Raw genomic sequence first — 13,328 nt, 5'->3', positions numbered from 1 at the left:
CCCTTTTAAAAGTAAAAATGGAACTATTCCTATTATTCTGTAACCCGATTTTAAAAATACACCTTAAACATCTTTCTGTGTCAATATTTAACTGTCTCATTCTTTGTAACGGCTACATGATATTCCATTCTATAGATGTACCATCATTTATCCAGCCCTTACTGATCAACATTTGGATGTTTCCAATTACTATTACAATGGGGCAGTGAACACTGAACATTTATCATTACACACTTGTGTGCAAGGATTTCTATAAATTCCTAAAAATCTAATCTTAAGTCAAAAGGTATAGAAAAAACTAATGCTTTTAGTAAGTATGCTATACTTACTGCTGCCAGTGGTTCTCTCCCAATGACTTGCTGAAGCTTCTAGAACCGATAAAATCTTTCTCAGGATTGCCAATTCGATTTCAGACCTCTCCCTCTACCCACCTCCAACACCACACCGTGGTTCTCTGAACTAAGCAATGATACATTATATTATCTAAGTATTGCCCTAAGTACAGTCCCTCCTACCCATGTCCCAACCCCTAGATTCCAATTCCATGCCCTGTCTCAGTGGCATATTACCACTGACAGTCCCAGTACCTCTGTGCTCCTCCTTCCCACCTCACCTGCCGTTAGACATCAATAGGGCCAATGGGCTCTCATTTCCATCAAGGTCCAAGTCTGGTGAGTCATCATCTGAGTCATTCAAGCAGGCACCAGTGATGTTGAACTGCAGAAGTAGGAAGCTCAGTTGTCACCTGTCTGGGACTCCCATGGGAATCACCATGGCAAGTTCCCTCTGGTTTCAGTGGTTCAGTTCACTGTCAAAACCACCTGAGCCAAGGCCTTCTGCTATACTGTCCCCCCACACCCCCACTGATCACAAGAGCAGGAGTTTGAAAATGTGTGGTTGGTTCAGGGGACACCTATCAATCTTGTGAACCATGTTCCCTTAAAAAAGAGGGGGCACATCTTCAGATGCCCATGGAGAGAATCACAATCGTGAAGCAAGATGGAGCCCTGGTGGAGGGCTTTTCTCAAGGACCTGCTCAAGACTACAACCTGACGCACGCAATGGTTTCAAATCTCATTCCCATCCCAGCATTTCAAAATTCAGCTAAGTGTTATGTTTTCTGAAAAGAGCTCCTGAAAATCTTCCCTACCCAGACAGAATTAACCCTCCTCTGTATCTCAGGGTCCCACACACACCCTTGATTGTGGCATTCACAATACTTGATTGCACTCATTTGTTTTTATGCCTGTCTTTCTCACTTGCCTGTCAGCCTCTTGAGAGTCACATCCACAGCACCTATCACAGTGCCCAGCATAGAAAAGGTCTCAATAAATGCCTGTTAAATGAGTGGGACTGGTAGCCAAACACCAGGGGGTCTAAGGGACACGGCAGCCAGACAGGATAGCCTGCTTTTTGAAACCCTGCTCTTCCAAGGGACACCCAAAAGGGTTGGGCTGAACCCATGGGCCAGCACCCACCTTTGCTTTCTGGAAAGAGCCTGTCTTCAGTGCCTGATGATTGTATGTGTCCATGAGATTATAGCTCAACTGGCCAGCAGGCCCCAAGGCTGAACTCTCCTTGCCCTTTCGCTCTGCCTTCTTGAAGAGTTCCTTGGGCTTCAGGCCTTTCTTCTTTGAACCATTTTTGGAGGGCAGTGACAGCCTGGACATGGACACTGAAGTGGAATGGGCTGGCCTGGTTAGGGGAATGGAGCCGGCTGGGAAGATCCTCTGCAGCCCAAAGATATTGCTCGTCTTCCCAACGTTCTGTTGGAAGATGTCCTACAAGAGTGTTAGTACATGAGGGGGTTAGAGCTTACTCAAGGGTTCTCTCAACACTAAGAGCAGAGGTCTGTTCCTGGTACTGGTGGCACTGCCATGGAAGTGGCTTACAGATGCTCCACATATGCACACCCCAGCTTTTACATGAGTCATCAAGAATTTATTGGGTGGCATTTCTTTACCCAGCCATTGACAAGTAAGAAGACGAGCAAAGCACTACTGTCAAAATTGGAGAGAAAATACTCCACTAAGCAGCTGACATGAAACAGAAAATAATCAAGTACTAATCTGTGTAGTTCAAACTCTAAGGACTACAGGATTTGAGAGAAGGAGAGGTTCTAGTCCTAATTCTGCTACTAGCTAGCTCTGTAACTAGCTCAGGAAAGTTATCTGACCATTGGAGACTGTTTGCTCAGCTGTAAAATTAAAGGACTAGACTGGAAAGGTGATTTCTGAAGATGTTCTGTGGCTACTTTGAGCTTCTTGGGAGGAGCCCTGAGAATCGGGGGAAGGCAGAAGGCGAATAAAAAGAGCAAGTGGAGCCCTAGGCCTCCCACCTTCATCTTATTCAAAGCAGCTATGCTTTGAATATTAGCCTTCCACCTAAGATGTCATTTTTAAAAAAGGATTCCATTGCTTTAAGTAATTTGAAAGCCCATGGACCACATATACTCTAAGTCCTCTTCCAACCAGCCCAGAGTTTCGTGGTTTAAGTGGGAGGCGCTGGAGAAAAGGTAGGCCTTTTAACTATCCTGAATGATTTTGACAGATGGGGGTGGAGGAAAATGAGAGGTAGGAGGTGGACACTGTAAGCTATGGTGTAGGCAGTGAAACATGCTGCAAGCAGTGAGGCTAGAAGCACAACTTCCCAGCTCACTTTGATCACCCTTCAGCATGGATGTATATATCCTGGGCACTAAATAAAACTTTACAGCTTCTGAGCTTAAAGGAGTTCTCCTCTGGTGCCTCTGCTACTTCACCATCCCACACCAACTTCTCTCTTTGCTATAAAGTCTACTAATAACAATGGCTCACATTTATTGAGTACTTACTCTGCCAGGCACTGTGCGAGGGGCTCTACATATACTAGCTTTTGTTCCTAACAAAATTCTGAAAGGTTAGTGTTATCCTCACTTTACAGATGAGGAAACTGAGGCTCTGAAAGGCTTGCAAGTGACAGAGCAGGAACCAGAACCCAGGTTTCCCTGAATCTCTTACCACTATACCTTACTGCCTCGTGGTATATGCCACCTGTTGAAACATGGCTTTGTAATCATCTTCACCCCGAGAGAACTGTCATTTTGCAGAATGCAGAGACTGAGTCAAAATATTAATAATAACAACAACTACAACTACCACCACCACCCACCACCACGACCCACCATCAGAATTTATTGTGCACTTACTGTGTGCCAAGCACTCTATTTTTGTGCTCAACTCACATTACCTTACCTAATCCTTTTAACAATCCTTGAGTAGGTACAATTATTCCCCATTTTAGAGATGAAGAAACTGAAACTCAAAGAGGTTAACTTTGCTCAGGGTCCTCTACTAGGCTGAGTTCTTTGTGGGCAGGCACTATTTATGTGTTTCAAGAGCCTAGCCCAATGTGCGGCACACTTGAAACACAGTAATAATTATTTGAATAAATGAATTGTGTCTTTGGTAGGGTCTTCCCGACCCTTCCCCTGGGCTCTCATGCTAACTGCAGAGGCCTAACCTGCCACTTGAGCCTCAAGGCCTTTCCAAATGCCTTCTCTTCCCTGCCCCATGCTCCTTACTTCCACCAGGCGGATCTCCCTGGCCAGATCTTTAATGAGCTGTACGGTTCGCACTGTCTCCGGGATCTCATCCTCATGGTCTGGCAGAGCCTGTCAAACAAGAGGCATGAGGAATAAACCCACACATAAAGAGACAACTGATTTTGGACAAATATACCAAGGCAATTCAATGGAGAAAGGGTAGTCTTTTCAACAAATGATTCTGGACCAATTGGATATCCACACACAAAAAAGAAAAAGAACCTCAATCCATATCTTGCACCATACACACAAACACAAACGTAAAATGGATCATAGACCTAAATGTAAAACCTAAAACTATACACCCTTTAGACCATGCTTGTCCAACCCACTGCCCAGGATGGCTTTGAATGTGACAACACAAATTAGTAAAATTTCTTAAAACATTATGAGACCTTTTTCTTTCTTTTTTTTGAGATGGAGTTTCGCTACTCTTGCCCAGGCTGAAGTGCAATGGCACCATCTCGGCTTGCTGCAAGCCCCACCTCCTGGGTTCAAGCGATTCTCCTGTCTCAGCCTCCCCAGTAGCTAGGACTACAGGAGTGAACCACTACACCCAGCTAATTTTTTTTATTTTTAGTAGATACGGGGTTTCACCATGTTGGCCAGCCTGGTCTTGAACTCCTGACCTCAGGCGATCCACCAGCCTTGGCCTCCAAAGTGCTGGAATTACAGGCATGAGCCACTGCACCCAGCCTATGAGATTTTTTGTGATTTTTTTTTTTTTTTTTAAGCTCATCAGCTATTATGTGTGGCCCAAGACAATTCTTCTTCCAATGTGGCCCAGGGAAGCCAAAAGGTTGGAAACCCTTGCTATATTTTATTTACTTCTCACTATTTTTTTGAGACAAGAGTCTTTTCTTACTCTGCCACCCAGGCTAGAGTTCAGTGGTATGGTGGTCTTGGCTCACTGCAACCTTCGCCTCCCAGGTTCAAGCAATTCTTGTGCCTCAGCCTCCCCAGTAGCTGGGATTACAGGCATGTGCCACCATGCCTAATTTTTGTATTTTTAATAGAGATGGGTTTCGCCATGTTGGCCAGGCTGGTCTCAAATTCCTGACCTCGGGTGATCCACCCGCCTCGGCCTCCCAAAGTGCTGGATTACAGGCGTGAGCCACTGTACCCTGGCCGTAAACTCCTGCTTTAGACAGAGGAGAAGTTCTTTGTGGCCTTCAGTTAGGCAAAGATTTCTTAGATAGGACATAAGCATGGACCAGAAAAGAAAAAAGTTGATCAACTGAACTTGAAAAGCAAAACTTCTTTTTGAAAAACCTGTTTCAGCACCTCTGCTACTTTGTAAGCCACAGACTGAGAGAAAATACTTGTAAAACATCTATCTAAAAAAGACAGTATCAAGAGGTATAAGGAACTAAGTTGTGGGTTTGGGCCACACCTCTCAAAAAAGTCAAGGACCTCAGGGAGATCAGTGGGGACAAACCAGCCTCTCCACTTGTGAGGAAGGAACTCTGTGCTGAGCAGCAACCGGCCCACAGCTAGCTCAACAGCAACCCAGAGCAATCCCTGTTAGTTGTCTCTTTTGTTTGCCCTCTTTTTGAGTACCAAGATTTACATTTTTATGTAGATCTCAAGGTTTTCCTTTGTGACTTTCTTCTACCACTTTTCACTTCATTTCTGTATCCAGAGGGCTGATAGAAAATTCCTCAGCATTTCCTTGTCTCTCATGGTTTAATTCTTTTTTCCTTTAACTATTTTCATCTATCTGGTGGAATTTATTTTCATGGCTAGGTGGGGAGCTGAGAAACCATCTGACCCAGCTAGATAATCTTATGGCTTCCTCCTTCCCAGACCAGGGTCTCTGGAAAGGTAAGGGAGCAGGTTCTTCCCCTACAAATCATCTGCACTTCACAAGAGTCCTTCCACGAGCATGGGCGTCTCAGAACTATGTTCTACTCTACCCCAGCTCCCACTGATCACTCTGTTTGGGGCCATCCCTTGGTCCCTGGGTCCATCCTGAGTCATGAGTGCTTGGGCCACACCCACCCCCCTTTGGTGTTTTTGGGACACAGTCACTCTAAAGTTCACTCCATGGGAGGGGTCAGAGATGAAACCCAAGGTAGCCACACCTGAGAGGTGTGGAGAAACAGAATCACAGGCTAAGGTCCAGGTATAGGTGAGCCCAGGGAGCAAGGGAAGGCTCAAAATATGAAATCCAAGAATATCTGAGGGGAAGGTTGACAACAGGAACTAAGGAGATTATACAAGTTAAGCCTGCAGTGCAATGACCTTTGGTCACAGTATACACAGAAAAGGGAGTATCTAAAGCCTAAGATTACATGTTGACATTTCTTCTTTTCTTAATTTCTTGGTGTGTTCTTTAAATTCAGTATTCTGAAAAGTTAATTCGTTCACATGGGTCAAAAATCAAATATTGGTGCTGAGAAGGAAATTAACAGCTAAAGGCTTACATTAGAAAAGAAAGGCAGGCCAGGTGTGGTGGCTCATGCCTGTAATCCCAGCACTTTGGGAGGCTGAGGTAGATGGATCAGGAGTTTGAGACCAGGAGTTTGAGACCAGCCTGGCCAACATGGTGAAACCCCATCTCTATTAAAAATACAAAAATTAGCCAGGCATGGTGGCACATGCCTGTAATCCCAGCTACTCAGGAGGCTGAGGCACGAGAATCACTTGAACCCGGGAGGCAGAGGCTGCAGTGAGCTGAGATCGTGCCACTGCACTCCAGCCTGGGCAACAGAGCGAGGCTCTGTCTCATAAATAAATTAATTAATTAAATAAAATGATATTGAAAAGCTTCATTCCTACCTTGTCCCTGCCATCAATCCCACCCTGTTCCTGCCATCAATCTCATCATCCCACTCCCACAGGTAACTATTTTCATTAGTTTCTACATCCCAGATCATATAATCAGGCAAGTGTATACTAAGATAATTCTTATTTCCCCCATTTTTACATATAAAGTGGCACACTAGACACACGGTTGTGCACCTTTACTTAACAAATTCTGGAGATCTTTCCAAATCAGTACATACAGAGCTTTTTTTTTTTTTTTTTTAATAGTTGATTAGTGTTCAGTTGGATAAATGGACACTCGCACATTTCTAAAACCCACTTTGGCAGTATGCATCAAGAGCCTTACATTTTTCCATATATTGATTCAGTAATCGTTCTTCCAGGAATCTATCCTGAAGAAACAATCAAGAAATGAGGGACAAAAACAGACATTTACTTAATGATTCTTTAAAACTATTCCCTCAAATAAATAAAAAGGAAGCAGCAAAAAGCAAGTAGTTAGGCAAGGATGGTACATTCCTGCAAAAGAGTATCACATAACTATCAAATGTTTCTGGAGAACTTTGGTGACACAGGAAAATTAAGATAAACCAATAGATTCAAACACAAAATTGGATACACAGTTGACCCTTAAACAACATGGGTTTGAAATGTATGGGTCCATTTATATGCAGATTTTCTTCTGACTCTGCCATCTGGGACAGCCAAGACCAACCCCTCTCCTTTTTCTTCCTCCTCAGCCTACTCCATGTGAAGACAAGGATAAAGCCCTTTATGAGGATCCACTTCCACTTTATCAACAGTAAACATACGTTTTCAGCTTACTTTATTGTAATAATACAGTATATAACACAAATAACATATACAAAATATGTGTTGACTATGTTACTGGTAAGGCTTCTGGTCAACAGTAGGTTGTTAGCAGTTAAGGTTTTAGGGAGGCAAAAGTTGTATGTGGATTTCTGATTGCATGGGGGGGGGCAGGGTCTGCGCCCCAACCTCCACATTGCTCAAGAGTCAACCACACAGTGTGACAGTAATTATGTTTTTAAAATGCACATAAAAAAGACCAGAAGGAAATGTAGGCAAGTGTTAAATAGTAGTTCCCGCTGAGTGTAAAAATTATAGGCAATAATTTTCCTTCTTTATGCTTTTCCTCATTTTTCTAATTCTCTAGTGTAATGTTGTATTACTTTTTATCATCAGAAAGAAAGATTTTAAAATGTAATCTAAGGAATCCTGGCCCAGGCCTCCACTCTACACCCAGGGGCCCACAAGCTTCTCTGGACTCTTCTGTTTCTCCAAAACATCTACCAAATCCAGTCCCTACAAAGGGCAAAATTCCAGAGGAGGTAGAGAAATATGCATATTTACTTCTTTCCTTGTCCAGGCTCTAAAGGCCAAGTTCAAGGCTTTGCCACCATGGACCAGGTAGGAGGCAGGGTGTCTCCTGTTCTCTCGCAAACCTAAAGGAGGAAAGAGGAAAGCAGAGTGTCAACAAAGCCATGCAGGAAAGTGAAGGACTTGGGACTTTTGTTAAGACAACCAGAGAAAATGCTCAAGGTTCTGAGCACCACTGCAGATCTCAGTTCTTCCAATAGTGTCCGTTTACTGAGTATCTACTAAGTGCTAGGAATGTGATATCTGTTATCTCATTTAACCCTTATACCTATCCTGTAAGCAAGGTATTATCTTCATTATACAGCCCAGGAAATTGAGGTTCAGAGAGGCAAAGTCAAGACCAAAGGCACACACCTAGTAAGTGCTAGAGCCATGACTAAAACCATGCGTATTTGAATCTGAGGCTTGTGCCCCTTCCATGACATTACTGTGCCTGTTGGGTTTCAAAATGAGAACACTCAGGAGGACTATGAGTTCTACCTACACAGACTTGAAGGGCCATTAATGTACAAGATGGATTAGCTGTGTTCTGCCTTATGTCAGGAGGCTACTACAAACAGCCAGATTTAGGCGCTATAAATAATTTTCTACTGAACCAAGCTGTTTAGAATAAGTAATGAACAGTTAGTCATCCAACATCTGATTGAAAACTTAAGTGACAGTCTAGGCGGCAGAGCAAGAGTATGAGGTATTGGCTATGAGGCTGTACTCATGGCCCCTGAGATTCTTTGTAACTTATCAATACTGATTTCTCCTGGCCAAGTCAACTTGAAGAATCTTAGGCCTAAGTAAGGGACCCATTCTATTCTCAATCACACCAGGGAAGAGGAAACCCAGTAAGTAAATTGGCTTCCAACTGGGCTAACACCCAGGAACCAAAACAACGATGCCAGGACGGTCAGGACTGGGCCTTATCTCCAGGGGAAGCAGATCCAAGAAACTCTCAGACTATCCAGATTGAGCTTTTTATCTTAACCAGCAGGAAATAGAGACAGTTTCACTGTGATCCAATATTCTGTCACACTTGCTAAACAAAAAGGTTAAAATCCACGCCCTGCCATGTATTACGCTGAGTAAAAAAGTGAATCTGAGAAGGTCACATACTATATGATTCCATTTATACAATATTCTTGAAATGACAAAATTCAGCCAGGCGTGGTGGCTCTCACGCCTGTAATCCCAGCACATTGGGAGGCTGAGGCGGGCAGATCATGAGGTTAAGAGATTGAGATCATCCTGGCCAACATGGTAAAACCCTGTCTCTACTAAAAATACAAAAATTAGCTGGGCATGGTGGCATGTGCCTATAGTCCCAGCTACTCCGGAGGCTGAGGCAGGAGAATCGCTTGAACCTGGGAGGCGGAGTTTGCAGTGAGCAGAGATTGCACCACTGCACTCCAGCCTGGCGACAGAGCGAGACTCCATCTCAAATAAAAGAAGAAGAAAAAAAAAGTACAAAAACTAGCCGCGTGTGGTGGCGGGTGTCTGTAACCCCAGCTACTCAGAAGGCTGAGGTAGGTGAAGCTTGAACCCAGGAGGTGGAAGTTGCAGTGAGCCAAGATCACGCCACTGCACTCCAGCCTGGGTGACAAGAGTGATACTCTGTCTTGGGGAAAAAAAAAAAAAAGAAATGACAAAATTATAGAAATGGAAAACAGTGGTTTCCAGAAGTTATGGATGGTACAGGGGAGGACAGTGGGTGAAACTATAAAGGGGTAGCATTGCTGGGTACTGTGGCTCATGCCTGTAACCCCAGCAAAAGGAGTCTGAGGTGGGAGAATCGCTTGAGGCCAGGAGTTTGAGACCAGTCTGGTCAACATAGCAAGACCCTGTTCGTACAAAAAAATTACAAAATTAGCCGGGTGTGGGGGCCCGTGCCTGTAGTCTTAGCTACTCGGCAAACAAAGGCTCCTAGGAGGATTGCCTGAGCCCAGAAGTTTGAAGCTGCAGTGGTGAGCCATGATCACACCACCGCACTCCAGCCTGGGTGACTGAGTGAAATCCTGTCTCAAAATAGAAGGGGCTGGGGGCTGGGTGGGTAGCACTAGGGAGATTTTTTTAAAGCACTAATTATCACTTTTTAAAAATTGAACATATTTAAGGTATACAACATGGTTTTAATTTGCATACTGAGATCTTCCTGGTGATGAAATAGTATCACGTCTTGACTGCGCCACTTACACATACACACACACTCACTCAGGGGAGAGGGGCAAAAAGGACAGTTGGCAAAGGGCTCCATACCACGAAAGATGTCCAGGATGTGCTTTCCCACATACCAACAGATGGTCTCAAAGTTGGGGAATTTGAAGAGGTCTGCTGTGCTCAGCCGCTTCTCAATCTCATAGGCTCTAGAAGGAGGAAACAAAACAACAAAAACAAGGATTCATTTACTGAGCACCTACTATGAATCAGGTATTGTTCTGGATGCTTTGTATCTCTAATCCTCAAAACGACTCTGCAAGATCTGGCTTTATACATTAGGAAACTTGGGCTCAAAGGTTATATAACTTGCCCAAAGTCAAATAACTACTAAGTGCAGAAAAGGTGTTAATCTTCAGCTGAACATGATCAGGAACGAGGAACCATTCCTTTCTGGCTTCTACATTGTACTCCTCACTCTAGCAGACAGGAATGGCCAACATGGAATCACCACAGTTTCAGGACTCACTTGAGCTGCATCTCGATGTTAAGGCTGTGTAAGAAGTTCCCTCCAAAGGCAAGGCAGTCCACAGGCGTCAGCACAGCATGGATCCATCCTGCAGTGTAACAAGGTAAAATCAAAGCTGGCAAAGGGCCTTTCTTCCTCTGGTTATCTCCACTACCTACTCATCTCAAACCCAACTCCTTAAGAGCAGTTAGCCTCCAAACTGGCTCCCCAACACCAGATGTTCTCAAGGTGTGGTCCAAGGAATCCTTAGGCTCCCTCAGACTCTTTCAGAGAAGCTGAGATGCCAAAACTATATTCATGAAAATATTATGATGTTCTTTACCTTTTTCACCCTTATTCTCATGGGTATACAGTGGAGTTTTCCAGAGGGTACATGATGTGGTATCAAACAGAATGAAAGCAAAAGCAGATCTGGGGATCTAACAATTTTTGATTAACCCAGATATTATACAGATTTGCAAAGATGTAAAACAATGTCACGCTTCCCACTAAACATTTTTGAAAATAGTTTTCATAAAAAATTTTTATTTATGCTAACATGTAATGGGCTTATAATTATTTTTTAATAAATTAACAAGTATTTTAAAATTTTCTATTTTAATTTATATGGTAAAAATTGATAAATATAAACCACACAATAAAAAGCTCTTCTGGGTCCTTAATTTTTAAGAGTATAAAGGAATCCCAACTGTTTGCAAACCACTGCTCTACAATAATCTCGTATCTATCCTTCACATCCAATCCTGAGCAATATATCTAAAATATAAATTAGGGTCAGGCGTAGTGGCTCATGCGTGTAATCCCAGCACTTTGGAAGGCCGAAGTGGGCGGGTCACCCAAGGTCAGCAGTTCGAGATCAGCCTGACCAACATGGCAAAACCCCGTCTCTACTAAAAATAGAAAAATTAGCTGGGCATGGTAGCAGGCACCTGTAATCCCAGCTACTCGGGAGGCTGAGGCAGGAGAATCGCTTGAACCTGGGAGGTGGAGGTTGCAGTGAGCCGAGACCACACCATTGCATTTCAGCCTGGGCGACAGGTATGAGCCACTGCACCCGACCTATATTATTCTTTGTATCTTTTGGTACATCTGAAATATTTCATTAGAAACTAAATAAACAAATAAACCTTCAATGGCACTCAATCGCCTCTGTGGTAAGTTTAGTCGGCCTACCTTTTCACTTTCATCCACCCCAGCCCTTGCTGTTTAAGCTCTAGTATCCATAAGCTGCTTCACACAGTTTTGGTTTGCTTCCACCTTTCCCTATGTCTGAAATGCCATTCCTGTCTTTCTTTTCTTAGTTAATCCCTACTCACCCTTCTAGTGTCGCTCCCCTAAGATTTTCACAAACCTCTGGGCTAGACTAAGCGCTCTTCTCTGTGCTTCCAAAACTAAGGGTGAATACCTCTATTGTGGCTAGATTATACTGAAACAGCCTATCAATCTTTTGTCCTTAGCACTTAGCCCAATGCTAGGGCACACAGTAGACACTCAATGCTTGTGGCACTAAGTAGATTGCACCTGGTGGTGGGCATTTCTACCAAGATGTAAATTATTTAACTCAAACCGCTAATGGGCAAATTCAATTCATCAGTTACTAAATGCCCAGTATAGAATAATCATTATGGAATAGACCAGGCAAAGGATTCAAAGATGGATGAATAAATGCCTGGGAACAGAAAACTATAAAAGAGAAAAAGCAGATGTGGGTGGGAGTTGGGTGGGGAGTGAATGACCTGCCTCACCATGTATTAAACATTCTAAAAAACCAATTAAATCGTATCAATAATATTGATAATTGAAGAGAAAAACAGACTTGTAAAACAACAAACAATCCAATATATATAAGACAATATATGGTTAGACAAATACAGAATTATATAACAAGAATTTGAAAAAAAGCATTGTAAGAATACCTTAGTGAGCAATTCCAAACATGTTTGACACAAAAATAGGAAATAGAAATTCTCAGCAAATAAATACACAAGAAACAAAGGAAAAATCCCAGCACTTTGGGAGGCCGAGGTGGGCCTATCACGAGGTCAGGAGCTCGAGACCAGCCTGACCAGCATGGTGCAACTGTCTCTACTAAAAATATAAAAATTAGCTGGGTAAGGTGGTGCGCGCCCGTAATCCCAGCTACTTGGAAGGCTGAGGCAGGAGAATCACTGGAACACAGGAGGCAGAGGTTGCAGTGAGCTGAGATCGTGCCACTGCACTCCAGCCTGGGTGATAGAGTGAGACACTGTCTCAAAAAAAAAAAAAAAAAACTATATCTAAAATTAATGCAATGGACAAACTCAACAGAAGAATGGAGACAACAGAAGAAACAGAATAATTCGAAGGCAGAGAAACCGAAATTACCCAATCTGAACTTGAACAGAGAGAAAAAAGACACAGAAAAATCAACTTAAGGACTTGCGGGACTAAGACAAGATACATAACATTCATGTAATCAGAGATCCAGCAGAAGTTAGAGTATGAGTCTAAAAAAGTATTTCAAGAAATAATGGTGGCCTGGCGTGGTAGCTCACACCTGTAATCCCAGTACTTTGAGAGGACAAGGCAGGCAGATCACCTGAGGTGAGGAGCTCAAGACCAGCATGGCCAATATGGTGAAACCCCGTCTCTATTAAAAATACAAAAATTAGCGGGGCATGGTGGCACATACCTGTAATCCCAGCTACTTGGGAGGCTGAGGCACAAGACTCACTTGAACCCAGGAGGCAGAGGTTGCACTGAGCCCAGATCGCACCACCACACTCCAGCCTGGGCAACAGAGTAAGACTCCCTCTCAAAAAAAAAAAAAAAAAGAAAAGAAAAATAATGGCTAAAAATTTCACATATATGGCAAAAGACATAAACCTACACAACACTCAAGAAGCTCAGTGAACATATTCAGCA

At 43.3% G+C, this 13,328-nt stretch overlaps 1 protein-coding gene across 7 annotated transcripts in view; it reads right to left on the bottom strand.

Moving 5' to 3' along the window:
• The window catches only part of PHF8 (PHD finger protein 8), a 114,641-nt gene that overhangs the window by 58,166 nt on the left and 43,147 nt on the right, over positions 1 to 13,328 (bottom strand). For 2 of the 7 annotated variants that reach the window (XM_010388866.2, XM_010388868.2), the window contains exons 9-15: positions 10,425 to 10,512; positions 9,998 to 10,104; positions 7,727 to 7,818; positions 3,563 to 3,652; positions 1,479 to 1,781; positions 614 to 717; positions 330 to 368 (exon numbers count right to left, since the gene is read on the bottom strand). In XM_010388866.2, coding sequence (XP_010387168.2) covers positions 330 to 368; positions 614 to 717; positions 1,479 to 1,781; positions 3,563 to 3,652; positions 7,727 to 7,818; positions 9,998 to 10,104; positions 10,425 to 10,512 — 823 coding nt within the window. The remainder of the gene's footprint in view (positions 1 to 329; positions 369 to 613; positions 718 to 1,478; positions 1,782 to 3,562; positions 3,653 to 7,726; positions 7,819 to 9,997; positions 10,105 to 10,424; positions 10,513 to 13,328) is intronic. The other 5 variants (XM_010388867.2, XM_010388870.2, XM_010388872.2 and 2 more) reach the window with 3 other exon arrangements.

The sequence above is a fragment of the Rhinopithecus roxellana genome, chromosome 7 (genome assembly GCF_007565055.1).
Source record: "Rhinopithecus roxellana isolate Shanxi Qingling chromosome 7, ASM756505v1, whole genome shotgun sequence".
NCBI lineage: Eukaryota > Metazoa > Chordata > Mammalia > Primates > Cercopithecidae > Rhinopithecus > Rhinopithecus roxellana.
The sequence above is the reverse complement of the archived record's forward strand: the minus strand, read 5'-3'. Positions and strand labels throughout refer to the sequence as shown.